Source organism: Crocodylus siamensis, chromosome 2 (assembly GCF_052110815.1).
Source record: "Crocodylus siamensis isolate JL-2025a chromosome 2, ASM5211081v1, whole genome shotgun sequence".
Classification (NCBI taxonomy): domain Eukaryota; kingdom Metazoa; phylum Chordata; order Crocodylia; family Crocodylidae; genus Crocodylus; species Crocodylus siamensis.
In genome coordinates, this window is record NC_143396.1 from 170307707 (window position 1) to 170329393 (window position 21687).

General features: G+C 48.1%; 1 protein-coding gene across 2 annotated transcripts; it reads left to right on the forward strand.

The window, feature by feature from the left end:
• The first annotated feature begins 12302 nt into the window (after positions 1–12302).
• Positions 12303–21401, forward strand: LOC149871282 (pepsin A-2/A-3-like). Of its 2 annotated transcripts, none has more exons than XM_090034904.1 (9): positions 12303–12358; positions 12671–12831; positions 13547–13660; positions 15996–16114; positions 17534–17733; positions 19102–19218; positions 19720–19864; positions 20315–20413; positions 21109–21401. In XM_090034904.1, exons 1-9 carry the CDS (start codon positions 12303–12305, stop codon positions 21256–21258), a joined length of 1161 nt encoding a protein of 386 aa, XP_089891030.1. In that variant the 3' UTR covers positions 21259–21401. The 2 variants fall into 2 exon arrangements, with proteins under 2 accessions (XP_089891030.1, XP_089891029.1); XM_090034903.1 differs by having other exon boundaries at positions 12671–12827; positions 13543–13660.
• Positions 21402–21687: the final 286 nt, after the last annotated feature.

The window sequence follows — 21687 nt, forward strand, 5'->3', positions numbered from 1 at the left end:
ACCTAGAACTAACCAACTAAATCAGAGGGATGACATGATTGGAAATGTTAATGAAAGGTGATAAAAGGGGACCAGTTGGACAGTGCCCAACTGCAGAGTCCTAGGAATTTCCAGTTTTGATCGATATAGCAAATTAGGAGTCTGGGGTATGCCCAAATTAAGACACTGGTAAATGACCAAATTAAGATATGTGCATTTGATGGGTTTGTTGAAACAAAGGAATATGCTGACAGGATAAAAGCATGAACAACATGATGATTACAGGGAAACCAATCAATGGTACCTAGAAATGAAGAGTTATGAGAGGAGTGAAGTTAAAGAAAAAGCGTAAAAGGGTAGCAACAAGGAAGTTAAGGGTGTGTCGTCATCTAATAACATCTGGACTGAACAACAGCCAAAAAGACTTCCTACAGATGACCACTCTCTACTTTCAGGAAAGCTAACCGGCCATCAGACCTTAGGTAGAGTAACATCTGGTATTGGGTAAGACCCCTGGATTAAGTGTGTTTCTCTCTCTCTCTCTCTCTCTTTCTCTCTCTCTCTTTCTCTAAATTATTAAGTTAACAGCTAATGTATTAATAAAAGTTATATGTTAGTTAAATTGAATGGTGTGAGGTGTATTCCGTGTTAAACTCCTGACTGATTATGCCATAGGCCAACATAATTCTGGCTCTTATGCTTTTCTGGGGACATTTCCTTCACCAAGGGGGTTCCACTACCCCACCCTTAGGCACTCCTCTGCCAGGAGCCATTTGGGCTTCCCAAGGGGAGACGGGTTTGTTGACCAGTGCCTGTCACTCCTGTTGCATTGCTGGTTGCACAACCTATGCATCCAGTGGTGAATCCAAGGTAGGGCACCAGCCAGAAAAATCTTCAGCAACATAGGTTGAGATTTGATATAAGAAAAAGTCTCTGCACTGTTAGAATAGCAAGACAGTGAAATAGACTGCCTAGGGAAGTTGTGGAACTCCCAATATGGGACATGTTGAAGAAGAGGTTGGATAAGCATTGGTATGGGATGACCTAGGAGTAGCTGTGTCTGTAGAGCTCTATAAAGAGCAATGTGTAGAAGCCCCCTACCCCCAATTTACAGATTGCTGAATGATAATGAGAATCACTCTGCATGTTAAGCAGGTGGATCTTGGAGAGAACCATACTCACCAGCAGAAGAACAAAGCAGAGTTCCACAATCAGGCTTAATTATGAAAGAAGATTAAAGGAGATGAGACAGGATTTATGGAGGGGATACAGGAAGGGGAATTCTGGCTCTTCAATAAGGGTATGATGTGTAGAGTCAGGCTTACTGTCCACAGATTGCAAAGCAAAATGGAGCATGTTTAGTATATCTCATGTTTCTTGAAATAGCTCACAGGGAAGGGCAGTTTGGGGTTGAAAAGACACTAGAGAAACTAGAAGCAGCAGGATGGTGGCCCAGTGTAAGAGAGGAGATAGAACATTTTATCTATAATTGTTTACCTTGCATTGCAAAGAACCCAGATGAGCCTGGCTTATCCCAGCCTGGGAACAGGTTGGGGAAACAGGCTGCCTACAGCCAGAACCCAGCAGTCCACTAATTCCTAAGGAGTGGGGACAGAGGGCTCAGGCAGCAGACTCCTTGGCTGGCCAACTTACCAGGCCCAGCCGACTTACTATGGTCCATGGGCACCCATGCATGCATGACCCCCAATTTGAGGCTGGGTAGTGCAAAGCCCCCTAGTACAGAGCATCTTATCTCAGAAATATTGCAAACACTCACAAACAGTTTTTTTCTCATGGCTCCACAGGTCATACAGCTGTGTGTGGGGGGAGACAGCAGTTGGCAGGCAGGATGGTGGCTCAAGGTCACCACTGCTCTTGGCCAGGGCCCTGCAGATGAGCCAGCTCTGCCAGAAAAGGTCTCAAGACAGGACCCTCCTCCTGAACTGGCTGGTGACAGCATCAGAGGAGTGACTGGTGGATTCATGGGCCTGGCAGGTGGAGGATGTTGCCTGGCAGGGCGCATGGTATGCGGAGGATCTGGCCCAGTAGGACACGTGGAGGATGGAGGACCTGGCCTATGAGGAGGCATGGGACTGGGTGGACAGGGTGTCCAGGGCACAGCTGGCGGCCCTGGAGGAGTGGCAAGTGAAGGCCATGGAGCAGCAGGCTGCACTTGTAGCCAGGGCAGTGGGTGACTGTCATGGGGGCAGGATCCCTAAGTGTAACTGTGATGCCCCGGCGGCTCTGCAACCATGCCAGCTCCACCCTGAAGGTGCCCTCTTGTCTCACCTGCCACATCTTCCTCATAAAGTAAATTGGGGGCTGCTCACAGGCTTTCCCACGGCTTCAGTCTGCTGGATGGCACCAGTACTCACTGGTCCTTCAGCCCTTCGTTGGACCTCTCCTCAGTACTGTGCCACATAGGGCACCTCAAGCCTTATGGCTAATTGCATGGCTCCAAAACCTTCCCTTTATCATGCCCTGTGCTTCACAGGTGTTACATGAATATTGTTTTCTCTGTTGGGGTCTCAGCCTACTCAGCCTCGGCCCCTTTTATGTAGCTAAACCTTCTAGCCTAGACCCACTGTGTCAGGCCCGGCTTTGTGGTACTATCTCTAATCAATCTCCTCTCATCACCAGGCCTCTGGACTTTGTCTGCTGTGTCCCTCTAGTGCTGGGCCCTTGGTCTCCTGTAGCTGCACCCCTCTGGTGCTGGACCCTCCACAATTGTGTGTCCTCACTCTGGGCACTAATGAGGTCTCCACCTCCCCTTATAGCCTCATCCCAAACCACCTGTTCAAACAATAACACAAACATAAGCCCCTGAGCTATAACATAACTATAACCCAAAGAGACCATGCTCTGCTCCTTTAAGAAAGCAAACTTCTCCTCTTGTACAGCATGCCTTCTAGCCTTGAGTACCTTATGGACTCCTTTAGCCTTACTGCACTTGGAGGTAGCAAAGCAGGCAGCAAAATGTCACAGGTAGCTCTCTTGTGCACTAGTTTCTTCTCCTTGACACAGAGAGTGAACCCTGCCAACCCCTGCCCTGGGCTCATATGTACCCAGGGCCCTGCCTCCTTCCGGTCAGCTGGCCACTTGCAGGAGCAGGGTAATTACCCTGTCAGGCAACCTGCAGCTGTGGAGCTTTGCCTAGCCTACAGGGCCCCCCTGGCTAGGCTGCCTCTGCCCTTAAAGGAGCAGACACGCCTTAGTGCCCTGCAACAGCAACGGAGGAGCACTGCCAGGTGCTGGACACTGTCCTGGCTCTAGAGGTTGCCCTTGTGCCACCCACTGCACTACCTCTAATCACAGCTCTGTCTACCCTTAGGCAGCCACCTGCCACCCAGCAGCAGGCCCCCCACCTGGTCCCAACCCCACCACTCACCCTGATTCCATATGGTCACAGAGCAGGATCTGCCTGCAGCAGGACCAGGACTGTACGTGGGCCCTGCTAGCCCTGGCCACAGGCTGCTAGAGAGGGAGATGGGCGTGCTGGGAGACCAGAAGCTGCCATTGCCCCTGGGCAACCTCCCCACCCACTGGGACAGCATGCATATACATGGGGAAATGGTTAAAGGCCAGGGTGCTGGCTACCTGTCCCTCGGTTACACTCCCTAGGTGCCCCCACTCCATGGCCCCTCACCCCTCCATGGCATACACAAGAAAGCACACCAATGTAAATAGTTCATACAGGAAAAAGGGTGTTTTACTGGTGGTTGGTGGGGTGGGTGGTGGAGGGGCTCTGGAGCTGGGGAGGGAAGAGGGACAGGCTCTTTTTGAGGGGAGGGAAGATGGGGTTCTCTTTCTGTGAGGGCAATGAAGTGTTTTTTGAAGAACTGGCCACAGTGATCATGGAGCATGGTGGGGTGGGAATCTGTGGGAGGCTGTCCAGGTGGGCTACAGCAGAGAGTGCAGGAGGAGGTGGTTGGTCAGCACCTTTTGCACCCAGTGCTCTGCCCCCTACTGGCAGGTGCACAGCTCACCCAGGGCCTCAGCAGGTGGGGACCCACTAGGGCCAGCACTGTGGTCAGCAGGAGCCTGGGGCACTGGGCATCACTGCCAGACAGGGGCTGAAGCAGCCATGGTGCAGGGAGGCAGAGGCTGTGGTGAGAGGGCTGCTGCATGCTGTTCCCAGGCTCTGCCAGGAAGCAGTGAGTGAGGTTGCCTTTTGAAGATGGCTGCTGGCCACAGGCAGTGCAGGGCCACAGGAAGTGGAAGCAGTTTGCTGGTAGGAGCAGCAAATCTGCTCCCACTTCCCTTCATGTGTAGATGCATGCCTGGGAGCTTTTACTCTCAAGCAGTTTACTCATGAGTAAGCTGCTCCCAAATCAAATACATGCATAGATGTGCCCACTGATTAAATAATCAAATAGAATGACACCAGGTACCTAGGAATGACTGTACAATGTAATAAAGACTGCAGCTATTCCAAGTTAATGCTTACCAATTATTTTCCAGGCATTGACTTCAGAGCATATGATAGAGTGCTAAAGAGGGAGCCCACTTACATGGGCACCAAAATGGTCTCTGCAACGGATAGAGTACATTGTCCTCGATGTCAGACCTCACAAAAGATGAATACTCTTCAAGAAACATATCTGATCTCATAGTAGCCTTGAGATTCAAATTTGACCTCTCTCTATTTCCAGTTCCAAAATGTCTTGATTATTGAAAGCTAAATTAGTCCACAGTTCCCAGCTTAATTCCAGCTGGTCAGGTTAATGTGTTCCTAACAATAAATACAAATTTATCTTGGTCTGACTTTGTGTGGAGAATTTATACCCTATGGGCTAGGCATATTGAAACCTAGAGTATGAGCAACACCACCATTATACAAACTTTTTACAGTAAATAGCCCTGATAGTGGGATCTGGAAACTGTGGGGTCCAAATGGGGCAACAGAAATACAATTGGTTAAAATACAGGGGATGGCACACAAAATAACAGTGGGTCCTGTGGTGGTAAAAACAAATGTGCAGTAAAATGCGGGGATCCAACCCATAGTTTGTGTAATTAACATTTCAATGAGCTTGTCCTCAGCCATCATTCAACAAGAAAAGTCTCAGTGCTTAAGCCTCACACGACCTGTACAAAAGGGATGGAAAATGGTTAAGAGGAAAAGTCCTCATTAGCACAGGGCAAAGAAAGAAAAGATCATCAAACACGGTTCTTGGAGCTGTAGGGACTGGTTTAGGAGTGCTTAACTCCATTATCTCTGAAACAATAGCTAATACACTCAGAGGTTTGGGCTCCATATATATAAAATTGGTATCCCTTTACATGAAGATCTGCAGGTAGTCAGTCAGCTACAGCTACAGATGGCAGATCTTAGTTAAAGCCTGATGAGGGTGCAAACAGAAGTGCAGCTCCCAGCTCTAACTCAGAAGGATGTCTGCAAAGTGTTCTGAGTTACAATGTTCCCCCAGGCCAAACAGAAGTTCACTGCTGGTTCCAAGGGGCAGGTGAATACAGCTCCTGGGTGGGAGCCTGTAGCCAGATTCCCATAGCAACAGCGAGGCTCTCTGCCCTTGCTCATAGTTTTCAGAATGGGAGTGGGGAAAGGCAGTGGAGAGAGCTCATTCTTGGGACTCCCCAGCCAGTGCTGAAGGGTGGGGTGGGTGAACGAGAGACCACACCCCCCACCCTCAGGGAGGGCTCCAATACACCTAACCCATCCTCCAGGTGAGGCTGAAAAAAACCCAGACTGAACTCCCTCTGCTCCCTTTCTCCCCTCCCATTCTGAAAAAGTGACAGGCTTACAAAGATGCTAAATTTCTAAACATCTTTATCTGACACCTCATGCAATGAAGGGTCCGATTTTTCACCCAATTGGCCATTTTTAAGCTGTTTGCAGCTATGCACTTGTGTTTGGTCACAGCTATAAACTGATTTCTGTGGTCAGATCGGGTGAAAATTGTCACTTCTGTCTGCACCTAAGTGATACCCTGACTGCTGAAAGTGCTGGTCTGGCAAAAGAAATCTTGTGGCTGAAGGCAAACATGTCAACCACCCTTACATGTGTGCAGGCACAAAACTGGCAACATCTTATTGCCAAAGGTGTGATCAATCAGGCCTTAAAAGGAAACATACCCCAAATCATCAAAAAATCACATAACAGGCCCCCAGGCAAAGTTAATTACATCAACACCTAACGTCACCACAAACACACTCAGGCTTGCCTTTATGAAATATCAGCTGCAGCGAGTTCTAAAAGCCAGTCAGTTCACTGATGTCCCTAGGTGTTACCCTCAATCAAACTTTCCTCATGCCTATTATATACTCTCAATGGGCAATCGAAGGACAGGACTGCTGGAAATAAATCAATTTCCAGTCCTGTGAAAAAAATTGATCAATATGCCTATGTATGCCCTGGTTATGTTTTTTATTATAAAAATGTATGCTTGAGCAATGATCAAGCAGAGTGTCAATATTCCATGTACAGAGACTTACTTAATCAAAGTACCATTGTTGATACTGGGGAAGGGTGTGTATGTATTTGAACTGTGTGTAAGATGCTTAATGCACAAAAGGTTTTGTTTTTTTTAATGAGGGTTCCAATTGCTTTTGTAACATTGTATGACAATCTTTTACATAGGGTTTTCATATTTTCAGTAAAACTGATTTAAATGATGTCCAGTTAGGGATGTCTTCAGATGAGCTACAAAAGTTAATTTGTCATCTGGATCTGTGTAAAAATGTCCGGCAAGTTCAAGCTTCTGCAAAACACATTCTTGTTACAATACAATGTGTGGGTAAAGCCATCATTCATTTACTAAATGCAAAAGATGCACACAACATTGTCAGTGGGAAACTCTTTTTGAGTGGTCTCCAACTGCTACTGGCATTCTGATTATAGCCCTGCACCCCATTGTGGTGATTTTAATCAGTGATGTGTTGTTAGCAATGATCAGGGATCCTGGTTTTCTCTGATTAAAAAAGAAAAATTGCACATTTTCTGATTTAAAAAAGTAACCAAAATCCACATTTTAATGAAACACCACTAATACATAAGTGTGTGTGTGTTTCATTTTAATAATGGAAAAATGTGGATGTTGGGTTACTTTTTTAAATCAGAAAATTTGGGATTTTTTTTTAAACCAGAGAAGCCCTGATAGGCTCCAGTATTGCTCCAGATCCATCCCCAGCAGCCAGGATTTTTTAATAACAAAAGATGGACCACTGATTAAGCAAGGCCTAGGCAGCCAACACCTTCTTCGAAGAAGTAAAGGACTTGCAAGTCTTTTATGCCAGGTCTTAAATTTAGCAAATGATTAACAAAGAACGCTTTGAAGATGTTGGCGTTAAAGGTATAAAACAGGGAGCAGAATAGCTAACAATGTTGCTGTAAGAGAAAAGAAATCATTCAAGAACGCAGCTGCAACTAAGCACCCAGCCTTGGAGGATGCTGTAAGGATGGACCATCTCTTTGCCTATGGGGTGAGATACAAAATGATACTGGACTTTGGGGTGGGGCTCATTATATGTTGTAATAAATAAAGCCTTTTGCCTTTCTGTTTTTATCAACTGTGTTGTTGTGTCAATCCTGAAGTGTACTAGCTGAGATCCCATTCTTTTGGTTTAACATTTGTCACCTGCAAACACTGTGGATATCCAAAAAATGAGAACCAGAATGCCTGTAATGATAGAACCCAAGGTCAAAGAGATGTGCAGGAAAATAAAGAGATGGATATATTTCAACAGCCCCTCATTGTCATGAGACAGTACAGATCAACTCTGGAAATCAACAGTCACAGAGTAGTGGTGCCAAACATATAACATGGCCTTAAACTCTTATGAGACTTTCATCCCAGATAGAAGGACAGAGAGGAGGCAGAGGCAACACTTTCTCCAACTTCTAGAAAGGAGATAATGTCTCAGGAAACATCATAACAGTTTAACATAATGGGCCCTAAGGGATACAGAAACACCAGAAAGAATGGAAAGCTTTCCTGCAAGCATCTCAGATACAAAGTGGCTCTCCAGTGCAACACTTCTCAGCCACTCAGTCCAGAAGGAAGCACCACAGAGGGAGACCAAGCAAGCTGGAAGAGCTATTGAGACATCAAATTAGAGTTAGCCAAAAGCATGGATGTTCTTGCGTTCCTAATGAATGCATAACCTTGCCAGATTTAAGGTCTGCCAATGAAGATATTGGCCACCTGTCACATGAATGGGTCAAGCAGATTAACCAAATATTCAAACTATGACATGCATGAAAGAGGGGGACTAGGATCTCCAGATTTTCAGATCTTCAGTCTTAACAGGTTCACAGTGGAAATGGCAATTATAGTGTGGATAGCATCAATCAGACATGGGCAGGGAAGACACATCAGGGACACTGCTGTCCCAGTAGATTCAACACCAGGGTAAGGTCCCAGGACACAGAAGTCCTTCAGCCCTACCACCTCCCTATCTGTTCCCACCTTGATCTGGAAGGAGTGGTATTGAAAAAAGGGACTTGGTCTTCATGGCCCATTTGGTCTTTGGCTTGATCTCTGCACCACAGCACCACTGCTTATATCTAGCACAGAATTCACTGCAGAGGGTAAAACAGGTCATCCTGATCTGCTAGCTTTGTTTAGGAGAAACCCGAGGAATGGAGTAGCAGGGGAGCTGCTGGTCACAGCTGAGGTACTTCTGGCATCCTCTAGATCAGGGTTGTTCAACTTCTAAGTGGTGGAGGCTGTACACCCCACAGGCTGTGCATGCACTCCTATGCCTCCACTCCCTTCCACCCTGCTTTCTCATCTGCTGCATTACTCATGTGGATGCTTTGACTTCCCCTCAGCTCCCCAGCTCCAGGCTCCCTTGTCACCATGGACTGCACTGTGCTACACCACCCTCTCCCTGGGGCTAGGAGAAGGAATTCAAAGTGGAAGGAGGGTGGGGAGAGCCTGGAGACACCAGCTGCTGTTGCATCCATCCAGAGCAATAGGAGCAGCGGCAGATGAGTGGGGGTCTGGCGACAAAAAATTAAACCCTCATAGGCTGCATGCAACCCTGGTTGGACAGCCCTGCTGTTGCTGAAGAGGGGCACTGGCAAAGCAATTTAGAGATCAGCAGTGGGGAATGTTGATGGCGCTGCAGCGTGGGCTTAATTTATGCTGAGCAGCATGCTCAGGAATGCCAGGATTATATCCTTGACCCCAGACATCTCAAATGTGCAACCAGTTTTGCCTATTCTTTTGAGGGACCAGGAATAAGAAACAGAAAATAAATTCTACCATGAGCAAATCTAACAGTAAAGGTCTACAGCTGGAGATGTGGGGGGCACCAGGTTAGGCTAAATAAGGTGGTATTTAGAGCTGGCTCTATAGCTTGGTGCCAGCTCAGAGTTGATAAACTTCTTGGAACAGATAGGTTTCCATACAATATTACATAGCAAGGTCAAACCACCTAGTGTCAGGCCCCTTTGTTAACATTGTTTTTTGACTTTATACAACATCATTTGTAGCTGTGTACAAAATTGCAAGGCTAGTGTTTACCTTTCACAGTGGGGTCAGGAGCCTGATAGGGCTAAATGCAAATTAAATGCTATCTAATCTCATGTGATTCTCCTTGTGATTTCAGGCAGAGTCTGGGCTGCCAGGAATATGGTGGCTTTGGGATGAGGGCTTAGCTGTGAGGTCTCCTTACATATTCATACCACTTAAATGTGAACTCATGGTCTGCTCCAGGCACCGGTATTCACTCTACAGATTGGGGCCATTCAGGGTCACATCCTTGTTTTCCCCATTAAATCTTACAGTATTGTGAGCTTCTCCACTGCCCTTCACCCTTCTCCTTCAGCAATGGCATCCATGGCCAACCATCCCTTCACCTTTTCACTCCCAATCACACTTTGTCATTTATTCCCAGACTTGCCATGTGCAGTCACAATTTGTCACTCCTCAAATGTGCCATCCATCCCTATCCTTAATGGTTCCACTAGCAGCAGGATGGGGACCACCAGCACAATCCTTCCAAAAAAATAGCTTGTGGCAAAAATTTTGACCTGGGTGACTTTGAGCCACTGCAAAACAGGTGGAGGTCACTGTAGTCTCCTTCCTTGAAAAACCAATTGCTGTGACCAGGGGAGGTCTGCTTCATTCTCTGCCTTCATTTCTCACTAGATCAGAGATCAGTTTAAGACCAGTTATCTAGAGATGAAAATCTTGATAGCCCAGTTCCAGTACCCTTCATGAAAACCATTCCTCACTCCACAGCTGGACTCAGGTTAGTAAACACTGTGAAAGGCCCAGGTCCAGTTCTTCTAACCCACTGAGGTATCCTCTGTAGATGGAAAAGCAAGATTTTTTGTATGCTTATGAAACATCGTTTTATTCTTAGTGTGTACAATTTCCTGCACCATAGGGGGTGACCCCAAAAGAGGGCTCCTACAGGGAATGATGCATTTTCTATCAGGGGATGGCAAACTACCCCTGCAGACCAAATCTGCCCTGTGACAAGATTTTAACTGGCCCATCTAGCCAAAACAATGCTGGCAATTGGTAGTGGGGAAGAAGGGCAGCAGTCAACGGCAATGAGCAGTAAGAAAAACAGGGCCGGGGCAGGGTTAAAGCCAATAGCCTACCACCAGACCAAGGTGCATTAATTTGGTGTGCTGTTTCTAACAGGTTGGCAACCCCCATATTATGTTATATTCATCACCAGAGAGTGAGAAGTGACCGTCTCTATCCTCTACGCCAAATTCTCTGTGCTGCCTGTATATACGGGTATATAATTTAAATAGCTTCCTGCAGGGGATTTCATGCTTAAGGGCAACCAACATGGGTTCATCAGTGGCAGGTCCTGTCAGACCAACCTGGTGACCTTCTATCATCAGATTACCAAATCATTAGATGCAGGGGTAGCAGTGGACATAGTCTTCCTGGACTTTCGGAAGGCCTTCGACACTGTCTCTCACCCTGTTCTCATTAAGAAACTGGGGGACTGTGGTGTCAACACCCACCCAGTCAACTGGGTGGCCAACTGGCTGGAGTGCTGCACCCAGACAGTGATAGTGGATGGGTCATTTTCGACCTGGAGGGATGTGGGCAGTGGGGTCCCCCAGGGCTCGGTCCTGGGGCCTGCACTGTTCAACATCTTCATCAGTGACTTGGACGAGGGGGTAAAAAGCACCCTGTTCAAATTTTCTGATGACACTAAGATGTGGGGGGATGTGGGCATGCTAGAAGGGAGGAATAGGCTGCAATCAGACCTAGACAGGTTACGGGGTGGGTGGATGAGAATAGGATGGGATTCAACACTGACAAGTGCAAAGTGATGCACCTCGGGAGGAAGAACCGGCACCATACCTACAGGTTGGGGAACTCCCTTCTCGTCAGTACAGAGGCGGAAAAGGATCTTGGAGTCATCATTGACTCCAAGATGAACATGGGCCGGCAGTGTGGGGAGGCAGTCAGGAAGGCCCACTGCACCTTGTCATGCATCCACAGATGCATCTCAAGTAGGACCAAGGAGGTGATCCTCCCCCTCTATGCGGCACTGGTCAGGCTGCAGCTGGAGTACTGCATCCAGTTCTGGGCGCCACACTTCAAGAGGGATGTGGACAACAAGGAGAGGGTCCAGAGGAGGGCCACTCGCATGATCAGGGGGCAGCAGGGCAGGCCCTATGAGGAGAGGCTATGGGACCTGAACCTGTTCAGCCTCCAAAAGAGAAGGCTGAGGGGGAATCTAGTGGCCTGTTACAAACTAGTCAGAGGGGACCAGCAGGCACTGGGGGAGTCCCTGTTCCCCTGTGCACTGCCAGGAGTGACCAGGAATAACGGTTCCAAGGTGGCAGAGGGTAGGTTTAGGTTAGATATCAGGAGGCGCTACTTCACAGTCAGGGCAGCTAGGATCTGGAACCAACTTCCAAGAGAAGTGGTGCAGGCTCCTACCCTGGGGGTCTTTAAGAGGAGGTTAGATGAACACCTTGCTGGGGTTGTTTGACGCCAGGACTCTTTCCTGCCATGGCAGGGGGTCGGACTTGATGATCTGCTCAGGTCCCTTCCAACCCGAGAAACTATGAAACTATTGTTATTAAATGTTTTATTAAGCTTAGGCAGGAAATGCCCTTGAAGTCCTCTCAATCCTCACTGGACAATGTCACATTTTTCAGGCCATCATATTTCCATGAATAAACTGATAAACTCATTATTTCTCCCAATCTTTCCCTTCAGGACTTTCAGATAAAAACTATGGGGAAGGTTTGCATATCTTATCATGGCTATTAATGAGATAAGAAAGGCTCTGCCCTACTGGTATATAAGGAGCAGCTTGCAGGTCAATGTACTCACTTCTTGCTTCCACCAGGAAGTTGAGCAGAAGGACTCATCATGAAGTGGCTCCTGCTTCTGAGCTTGGTGGCATTGTCCCAATGCCTGGTGACAAAGTGAGTATGGGGAAGCCCCCCTGTAGGCTGCTGAGCTCAGCTCTCTGCCTAGCACTGCAGGAATACAGACAGGAGCTCAGAAAACACCTTTTCTCTGTCTCCCTCTCTCTACCTGGGAAATGTCCCATGGCCTTGCAAAGCACTGTACTATAGGAAGAATGGTGTTTTGGCCCAGACACTGGGGACTCTGATCCTGACTCCCCAAAGGCTTTTGGTATATCTTTGTACAAGTCACTGTCCTTCTGTCCTCTGTAGGTAAGTGAGATGTTAGGAACTGAGCAGTCTCTCTGTTCCCTTGTTCTTTATCTTAAGGGTCCCCCTGAAGAAAGGGAAATCCATGAGGCAGAACCTTAAGGAGCATGGCAAGCTTCAAGATTATCTGAAGAAACATCCACACAAGCTAGCCTCCAAGTACTTTCCCAACATCATCAGTGAGGATGCCACCGAGCCCATGACAAACTACATGGATGTGAGTATGGCAGGGCTGTATGGCTGCACTATTCAGCTCCTCTTGCTGGCTATAGGCAGCACCTGGGAGACTACGGCAGTGCCCCATGTTGGCAGGGAAGTTGCTTTAATGAGTCTACTTTTCTTGGGAGACAAATTCTGGTACATTCACCTTCACTCCCATCCATTCCTGTGAGTCGCTGAGCCTGCTGATGCCCAGCTCCAAAATGTCCCGCTGCAACTGCTCAGCTCTCCCTCTGCTCTGTACAGCCTTCCCAATCTTCTGACAACCCTTCATCTCTTCCTCTTCTCCTGAAATTACCGCAGCCCACTTCCTCAACAGAGTGCTTCCAACCAAGCCAGGGACAAGCCCAGTCCTGCACCAAGACACTATGTGCCCCATGGTATTTAGAAAGGGAAGAAGTAAGGCACTCAGCATAGAATACCACAAGTTTGCTGGGTTTACCTACTCTCAGCATGCGCTCACGCAGGCGGACCCTGATGGGGATGAAGGTTCTCAGTGTTGGACTGTCAGCAACTACTAGAAATAGATCTGGACAATGCAGTGCCAGAGAAATGCCAGCTCAGACTTTGTCTATAGCAAGAGCTTTTTACCTCAGACCCCCAGACAGTGTAAATTAGGTGGGGAAGAAACTCCTGGTTATCCCTGTGGAGGCTATAACTCCTGGATGGCAATGTTTTCCTCCTACTAACATATGATTCTCCTGCTTTTACAGATAGAGTATTATGGGACCATCTCTATTGGCACCCCACCCCAGCAGTTCACCGTCCTCTTTGACACCGGCTCCTCCAACCTGTGGGTGCCCTCTGTGTACTGCTCCAGCCCAGCCTGCAGTAAGTCACTTGCAAAGCCTGTTGCCTCAGACCATTGGAGAGTTGTTTCTTTCTACTGTGATCCCACAGGCTGTGCCATATCAGAAACCCAAGGTGCCATATCAGAAACTCAGCCCAAGGTGGTCAAGGTGGTCAGTGCTGGGATTTTTCCCCACCCAAGCATGTCCATATTATGATATCCCACAAGTAGGGTGCCAGCTTTCCTGGCAGAAGCAAGCTAGAAGAGAGTTTCCTGTGGAGATCAGAAACAGGCGTTATCCCCAAGTGAGGCTAGGCATCCTTTGAACATGAGCGCTGTCTGTTTAGAGATTGCCTCACTCCCAGACTATGTGCCTTTGACTGGTGTCGTGGAGCACCATAGAGGTCCTCACCTTTTAAGGGCTGTAGCAGGCTCTGAGAGAGCCTGCTGGATGAGCAGCAGGGAAACCCCCCTTCCTTAGAAACCATGTTAAAAGGGAATGTGGATGGCAGAGCATCTTTGGTGCCTGACACTTTAAGAGCTTGAGCAGGCAGCTGCCAGGTGGTTGATTAGGGTGGCCATTTTAGAGTCCAGTTCAGGTGAGGGAGCAACACCACCCAGCTGTGCTGCTGCTCAAGGAACATCTTGGAGTTAAGGGCAGGAGCTATGGGGCTTGGCTGGAGGCTCCTGGTCCTGGACATGACCGTAAACTGCACCCTGCCAGGGAAGGGTGGCCTGGTGGGACTCCCTGTGCTGAGGGAGTCCCCAAGAAATGCCAGGCCAAGTACCTCCCCGATGAAAGGTGGGTTGGGGCTCCTAAACCACAGCCTCCACCATCCGGTGGGTTATAGTAACATTGGAAGAGTCTAGGGCCAGGCACACCCATAGGAGGCACCTGAGCCCCTTGGGTGTAAGACTGTGGAGAGCAGTGGGGCCACACACGCTCATACAAAGGACACCTGAGCCTGTTAGAGTGAAAGACCCAGTCAGCTTAAAGAAGGGGCAAGAAGCACAGCGAGAGTCAAGGACTTGAGAATAGGGGGCGAGAGTTGAAGCCCTGGCCAAAAGGGGCAATAAGGTCCAGGTAAGCTTTTGGGCACCTGAGGCCATAAGTGGCCCTGAGGCCAATTGGGGGCAGCAAAGCGGAGGCCACAAGTATGAAGGGGTGAGTCACCAGCCCAATATTGAGATCAGCTGGGGTGTGTTACCCAGTAAGAGATAGGGGTGGAGTTGGTCCACTGTTCTGCTTATCGCCCAGCCAATGTTCAGATTAGGGTCGCGGGAGAGGACAAAAGGCTGTGCCAGAGCTAGCCAAAGAGTGAAGAGCTAAGCCTAATAGCCCTCCAGGGTCACTCATGGGTGCAGGGCAGGGAGAAAGAGGCCCAGAAGGGGTGTGTGTGGAAGAGGCCTAGAAAGAGCAGGGGGAATGTAAGAGGCCCCAGTGAGAGGGGAGTGGTATGTGTGTGGCCTGATACAGGAGTGTATGAGAGAGACTTAACACTGAGCTGAGTTGGGCTTAGCCTCAGGTCGGAGTGTAGCACAACTCAGGGGAACATCTGCAAGGCATGGGACATATATAGAGAAGGTTGAAGCATGTATGTACAACCCATTACAGCTGGGCACTTGAAAAGCAGCCTCCTGCTTAATTAACAACATAGTTATTTATCAATAAGGTATGGCAGGAGAGTAAGGCAGGAGGCATGCCCAAAGACAGGTGGGTGACCAGTACTGTGACTGGTCGGAGGAGTCCCACTTGTCACAACTGATATCAGCTGGGCCCCCCACAAGAAAAAGATCCTTCAGGATGAGTGAGATGGAGAGACCAATATGGCATTCTCCATGGGCATTTCAGGCATGCTGGGAAGCCCACTTCTGTGAGCCAGCATATGAAGAGTGCTGATGTATCCTGGGTCAGGGCTGTCTGCTTTGTGAAGGGTGTGAGATCCTGAGGGAGGCCTGCAGCTTGATCAGATGATTTGGTAGTGATAGAGGGAGGCTGTGCAGCAGTGTAGACTTTGTCAGCCCTTGTGTAATGGTGAGGATGTCTGGCAACTCACACACATGGCGATCTCTCCTACCTGGAGCAGGTAAAAAGGTGTCACTTATTAACCTCCCTCATGTAGTAGTGAGAATGAAACTTCCTTCCAGCAGAGCAAGGAGTGAGAGGCCCAATCCAGATCAAAGAGCCCAGTAGGGAAGGCTCCCCCCAGCTCACTGTGTCCAGAGGAGCATTCAGCAGAGACTGTGACCATGAGCACAAGTTTTCATGCCTACGTTTGGTGGGAAAATATGAAACACCTTCATCACCCAGTTCTTCCTGTAGTTAGTACATGCTCCAGGAGGGACCAGTTTATAATCATCCAACTCTTCTTGCAGGCAACCACAACCAATTCAACCCACAGAACTCCTCCACCTACCAGGCCACCAGTGAGAGCGTCTCCATCCAATATGGTACTGGCAGCATGACCGGCTTCCTGGCCTACGATACTGTCGAGGTAAATTGCAAAGAAGGATTTATGCTCCTTGCCCAAGGACAGGGATAGGTGAGGAGCTTAGCTACCTTTTCTCTCTTATAAGCACAGGGCACATTAGGAGCAGGGAGCTGTGGTGAATGGCCCATGAAAAAAACACAGACATGGTGACTAAACCATATCCCAAGAGTTACATGCCATGTTGCTTACAGTAGCTTTGAGAAGCACAGGAAGCTGAGCACACGTCCTCCAGCTCTCACAGCCATGTTTTACAAGTTCCCCAGGAAAATGTCAAGCCAGCCCATGAACCCATTAGCACTATGGAAATGCTTAACATGTAAAACCCCTACAACTTGTGTCTGATGCCCTCTACTGCTGTGGACACCCAGGACAGGCAGTATCGTAGTAGTCTGGCACACTTTCTTGGTTCTGGAGCCTGAGCTATAGACTGGGCCAGGCCCCACACCTCCGATGGCCCCTCTAGAAATCGTCTGCCCCTGGGGGCTTCCCCAACTGTACCTCAAGCCACCTACTTCTCATCTAGGCCCTTTTTGTTCCTTCTAAGCATAGAACATTTATTTATATTTCCTGATTTTAAGATGTTTAAAGTCAAGCTTCCTTCAGGGCTCTCACCGACCCAGAGGAATATAATGGAGCCAAGAGAGCAGCTAATAGCATTCCTCTTCAGATTCTGGCACACACACACAGGGGTTCAACTCTCTCTCCCCTCTGCCACTTGCTGTTATGCTCTAGTATCCTATTCCTCTCATTTCCACAGCCCCAAACTCCTTTGTCCTCCCCTGCTGCCCACTCCCAGGATTTTTCTTATATTTGTACTACAGTGAGAGTTCATTTTACAGATTCTGGGTAGAGCTCCAGCGCCTGAACCTCACAGAAAATATAACATCAGACCGTCTGGAAACCATCTAGTCTTTCTGGACTGGGTCATGAATGTTTAGCATATATTATTTTAGAAATAACTTTTCCCCTGTAATATGCTTTTCAGTATTCCTTCTCCTGCACAAGAGAGGCAGTCAGTCCCACCCACCATCTAAAACAAATACTACTGACTGGGAGCACCTGGGGAATGATTGGAGAGCTTCTGTTGAAGCTGCATTCTCAAGGAGCTGTGTCTCGAGGAATCTTACTTAAATGCCCCAAGATTAGGATCACTGCCCATGGAGCACCTTCCCCCAAACAAATTTCAAGATAATCCAAGTAAACGCACACATATTAGAGCACTTAAGTTACCCACACAACAGAAAGCTTTTATCTGCCATACCAAGAAACGGTAAATATTCATTTTGTAGAGAGACCAAAATGGAGGAAAAAGATGCCTCTGAGATAAGGCAGAGAACTCCCCAGCTTGCAAGGCCCCATAAGGAATGGACAGCTCTTCCCAGGAGGTGGCTTGTGTCTTATCCTCCCCATCTCTCCCACAAGGTCGGAGGCCTTGAGGTGGTCAACCAGATCTTTGGATTGAGTGAGACTGAGCCCGGCACCTTCCTTGAATATTCACCCTTCGATGGGATCCTGGGTCTGGCCTTCCCCAGCATTTCTTCCTCTGGAGCTACCCCCGTCTTTGACAACATGATGAGCCAAAACCTGGTGTCCCAGGACCTCTTCTCTGTCTACCTGAGCTCGTAAGTCAGGGCTGGAGACAGCCCCTCTGCCAGAAGTGAGATTAGCAATTCTGTAGAGCCTGTCATAAGAAGGGAGTCAGAGGTTTCCATCAGAACGTACACAGTGCAAGCAGCTCTGAGATGCAATGTGTCAGCTCTCTACTAGCAGTAAAACACATTGTTGGCAGCACAAGTTAATAATAATATCTACAATGAAAAGCAATGAAAAGCAAAGATGGGAATTTCCTTAAGGAAGAATAGGTTTTTAGACTTGGCCAGGTTTATTTCATGGCAATTTTGGACTTTCTGGCAAAAATCCAAAGCCAAAACATTTCCATCTGAACATGCTGTCATGCTGCCACTTGGTAATTGTAGTTTGGATGCCTTGTGCCCTCATTCTTATCCATCAGCTGTTCTCCATAGTTGGGGGTTATATCTTCCAAAGTCTGACATCATCTCTCCTCATGGAAAAAGAAAGCAATAACATAACAGAAGACTAGCCATGGTGCACCATGGGAAACATAGACAACCCAACCCACTGAGATGAATAGGGGCAGAAGAATACTAATGTGCAACTCTATTAAGCCATCAAGATGACATACCTGAATCAAAACATCTTAGTTTGAAGAAAAATACTTTAATTTTCATTGGTTTATGGTCTGGGGTTGGGGAGGGAATGTCCCATGAAAGATGGAACTTTTTCTTTTAGTAATACTGTCTATGTCAAAATTGTGTTCTCTCAGAAGAACGAATGCTTTTCTAGCTCTAGCACTTCCCAAGATGCAATTTGGTCCAGTGACTGGTCATTTCCCCATGCCTGTTGAAGACCTATGTAATGGCTACTGTAGAGCGTCATGATCTTTTCCTTTCGTATGAGAGAAGCTAAACAAAGGTTCACTACCCTGCGTGCTGCCATGCTAAGTCATTGGCATACTGACTTCAAGTAGCAGGACTGTTCCCAGATAACTCCAGCATCTCAGAAATGGCTAGCACCAGACTAAACAAACTATTCAGGATTAACTTTGTCATGCTGATGACATACTAGGTTATCTTCCTTCAGACTGCAACAGCTAGGCTTTACCTGTATGTCTTCTATTCAGTTAGTGATGGGGCCCAGCCATGCTTCATTCTTGAGATCTGGAAATATCTGACCTTTCAGGAGCATCAAATCAAGAGCTCATGCTCAGCTCAACACAACACTCTGTACCCCATCATGCCCTGTCTCCACATGAGATGATGATGTGCTCACCTCCACTGTCAAGTGCCCTGTTCTGACTTTGTTGCAGCACTCCACTGCCCTGGTTCTTCTTTAACAGGCCAGGCATTTGCCATTGTCTCTGTAACCAGACTCTCCCTTAACTGCACGACTCTCCCCTACCTTTTCTCTAGTAATGACCAGGAAGGGAGCTTCGTCATGTTTGGAGGCATCGACCAATCTTACTACTCTGGGAGCCTGAACTGGATTCCTCTATCTGCTGAAACCTATTGGCAAATCACTGTGGACAGGTAACTCCCACCACTTGGTCCTTCCCACTCACCGAGTCCCCTGGGGTTCTTGCAAACAACAAGCAAATAGGCATGAGTTGCTTCCGGGAGACAGAGGGAGCTCCATGTATGGAGCTCAGACAAAAGAAGGGACAGGAAAAGCATAGCAGCAAAGGTCTCTGGGCAGAGGGCTGTCCAGCTAGAAGGGTAGGCCAGTGACCCAAACCTCTTTCACACAAGGAGCCCACTCTGATTTGCCCAAATTTCCATAGCAATAGGCAGAGTCCAGGCTAGTTGCAGAATCCACCTACACCTGCTTGCGACCCTTTTCAGTCTCAGAATGTGGAAGGACAAGGAGCAAGAGCCAAAAGCAAAGCAAGAAGTCTAGGATGAGAAAGCAAGAGAAAGTTCTTGGCAGACAGAGCCAAGAGACAGCTCCCTCTGACTGGACTCATTAAAGGCTGAGGGGGTATGAGATCAGAAGTCTTGTGGGGGGTGTTCACCTGACTTCTTTTCTTGCAGCATCACCATGGGCGGCCAAACCATCGCTTGTGCCTCTGGTTGCCAGGCTATTATTGACACTGGCACCTCTCTGCTGGCTGGGCCCTCTAGTGCCATTTCTAACATCCAGAGCGACATCGGTGTCACCCAGGACTCCGATGGCCAGGTTAGTGCAGTGGGGAGGGGTAGATATAGACAGAGGGCTCTGCTGTGCACAGATGTAACTGAGCCCCCTGGATCTATGGGAATTTGCTTCCCTGTGCACCTGACCACAGGCTGCCAACTCTTCATCATTTCCAGCTAGTCACCCATGTGAGCACAGGACAAGCTTCTTCCTCTCTGGTGAAAGCCAGGTCATTCAGTGGCTTACAAGTCTCCTCCTCTCTCTGAACTGACCAAGCCAGTCCATTAGCTCTGGCCACAGAGGGTCATGCTTTTAGATCCTGTGATGCCAGGATCATTCCTTAGAAGTGATCTCATCTGGCCATTATCTGTGATTCTTCAATCTCACCCACACCCCATTATTAGCACCTCGTCTCCTTCTTCGGCCTGATGGTATTCACAAGTGGCTTTAGTGACTGATCCTTTTCTCTGTTCATTGTCTTCCTCCCTGCAGGACGTCATTAGCTGCAGTGCCGTTGACAGCCTGCCCAGCATTGTCTTCACCATCAATGGCACTGACTTCCCTGTGCCTGCCAGTGCCTACATCATTGAGGTGAGTTTCCTATGCAGAAAGCCACCTTGGGGTTTCCTCATGAAGGCTTGTACCGGAGATGGTTGCATTGACCCAGATAACTTCCCCCTGCAAATCTAGGGCATAGGGCTTTAGGAGCATCACTGAGACACAGCTCAGAGTCTGCCCTAATTGCCAAGGGTGCACTGAGCCTTTCTCATAGGGAGATCTGTAAAGAGGAACAGTCAGGAGCAAGGGAAGCCAGAGTGAAGGTGATCAGAAGATGCTGACAGGGGCAGCCCCTAGAGCTTCTTTCCTCAAGGTATCACCAAGGTGAAGGGCTTGGTGGGATGTTATAGGTGTTAAACAAACAACTACCCCAGCTGGAAAGCTAGATTAAGAGGTGTCACTCCCATGTGCTTCACAAGTGTGTAATGGAAAAGAGACTTGAGATGCTTTCTTCCCAGAAAAAAGCCTGCTCCCCACTGGGGTGGAAAGATGGAGCTGTTGTAACAGCTCCCAGCAACACTACCTGGTTAAGTTAGGAAAGGCAGTACTGATCAGCAGCATAGTCTTTGGCCTCCAGTCCTCCCTTAGACATCCCCCATCCATGCCACTGACTAATCCCAATGGATGTCCTATGAGACAGCACAAGCGCAGACACATCCAGTTCATCTGCTAGATCGGGGTTGATGGATCTCAAGCTTGATGCTCACCTTGCATTTTTTCTGGTGCAGTCACAAGGCACTTGTATGAGTGGCTTTGAAGGTATTGACATTCCCACCAATTCTGGAGAGCTCTGGATCCTTGGTGATGTCTTCATCCGCCTGTACTACGCTGTCTTTGACAGAGCTAACAACCAGGTAGGCCTGGCTGCCATGGCATGAGTGCACAATGCTGCCTTTGGAAAAGTGCTGGATCATTGACCCCAGTCTCCACGTCTCTGGAGCCCCAACACAGTTTATCAATCAGGCAATCCCAATCTTTATTTCTTGTCTAATTGTCACAGCCTTTTCCACACCTCTGACTCACCCGCCCTTTCTGTAACATTGACAGCAATGGAATAAAGCAATATAAAATCATTGGGTTCCTGGTTTGTCTCTGATGGACTGCTCACAATCCCTGACTTCGCTCCACTGATGAGGAATGCAACACACATCTTTGTCTTCCAGTCAGGGTCAGTCCAAATCCTCAGCCTCCTCTGTAACTTCAGCCCAGGCTCTCCCCATGGACAGTTCTGTCAAAGCTCCTCAGTCCCAGCTCACAGCTTTCACTTTTTAACTCTACCAGTGCCTATCAGCCAAATCCCATGTGTG

Excerpts from the sequence above, each read along its gene's own strand:
- LOC149871282 (XM_090034904.1), top strand. The coding sequence starts at position 12,303 with ATGAAGTGGCTCCTGCTTCTGAGCTTGGTGGCATTGTCCCAATGCCTG. Across the intron at positions 19,219-19,719 it reads TGGCAAATCACTGTGGACAG|CATCACCATGGGCGGCCAAA; the intron begins GTAACTCCCACC and ends CTTTTCTTGCAG. Across the intron at positions 19,865-20,314 it reads CCCAGGACTCCGATGGCCAG|GACGTCATTAGCTGCAGTGC; the intron begins GTTAGTGCAGTG and ends TCCTCCCTGCAG.